Raw genomic sequence first — 1,096 nt, forward strand, 5'->3', positions numbered from 1 at the left:
CCTCAGCACATCATTGTAGTAGAGTCAACTGTCATAACATTAGTGTGTGACCTATTTGTTGAGTAGGCATGGCCAGGTGTAAATGGACCCGTATGGATTAAAACCATGTTGAAACTGTAGGTGTGGTGGTGGAGCCCTCCCTTCAGAGGTTTATTTAGGACTAACAACATGGACCCCAACCCAGAATCCTCCAGCAGACACACCTGAGGAGGACTGTATAAAAAGCCAGACGGTCTCTCTCCAAATGAACGGGTGTGTTTACTTCGGCATCATTCAGCACGAGACTCTCCACGCTCTGGGCTTCCAACACGAACAAACCAGGAGCGACCGTGACGAGTACGTCACCATCAACTGGAGTAACATCGACTCTAACAATGCCTTTAACTTTGATAGATCAAACACCAACAACCTGAACACTCCCTATGACTACAGCTCTGTCATGCACTATGGAAAAACAGCCTTCTCTGTCAACGGGATGGACACCATCACCCCCATCCCCAACCCCAACGTGCCCATCGGCCAGAGACAGGGGTTGTCCACCACAGACATCCTGAGGATCAACAGACTCTACGGCTGCTGAGAGGAAGACATCAAGTCACAGGAGAAAAGTCTGGAAAAGACCAGATGAAGGAAGTCAAGTCTGACATATATCATGTTACCTTATTGATTTAAAATCATTGTAAAAAATGAGTTGTTGTAACTTTTAATTAAAAATGATCATTGTTTAATTCTGTAGTTGTGTAGTTCTCTAATTATTTTAATCATAGTTCTCAAATTATTTTAATCATATGACTTAATTAATTATCTAAAATAAACAAGATTGAAAGCAGATGCTATTGTTTAATTCTAGTGTTTTCTAGTGTGTGTGTTTGTCTGTGTGTCTGTGTCTGTGTGAGAGAGAGAGAGAGAGAGAGAGAGAGAGAGAGAGAGAGAGAGAGAGAGAGAGAGAGAGAGAGAGAGAGAGAGAGAGAGAGAGAGAGAGAGAGAGAGAGAGAGAGAGAGAGAGAGAGAGACAGAGAGAGAGAGAGAGAGAGAGAGAGAGAGAGAGAGAGAGAGAGAGAGAGAGAGAGAGAGAGAGAGAGAGAGAGAGAGAGAG

General features: G+C 43.6%; 1 protein-coding gene across 1 annotated transcript; it reads left to right on the top strand.

The window, feature by feature from the left end:
• Positions 1 to 197: 197 nt before the first annotated feature.
• Positions 198 to 643, top strand: LOC124021151 (high choriolytic enzyme 1-like; the record flags this gene model as incomplete). Its single annotated transcript, XM_046336503.1, has 1 exon — positions 198 to 643. A coding segment is annotated over one exon (383 nt), but the record flags the coding sequence as incomplete, so codon positions are not given.
• Positions 644 to 1,096: the final 453 nt, after the last annotated feature.

The sequence above is a fragment of the Oncorhynchus gorbuscha genome, unplaced genomic scaffold, assembly GCF_021184085.1.
Source record: "Oncorhynchus gorbuscha isolate QuinsamMale2020 ecotype Even-year unplaced genomic scaffold, OgorEven_v1.0 Un_scaffold_1064, whole genome shotgun sequence".
Classification (NCBI taxonomy): Eukaryota; Metazoa; Chordata; class Actinopteri; order Salmoniformes; family Salmonidae; genus Oncorhynchus; species Oncorhynchus gorbuscha.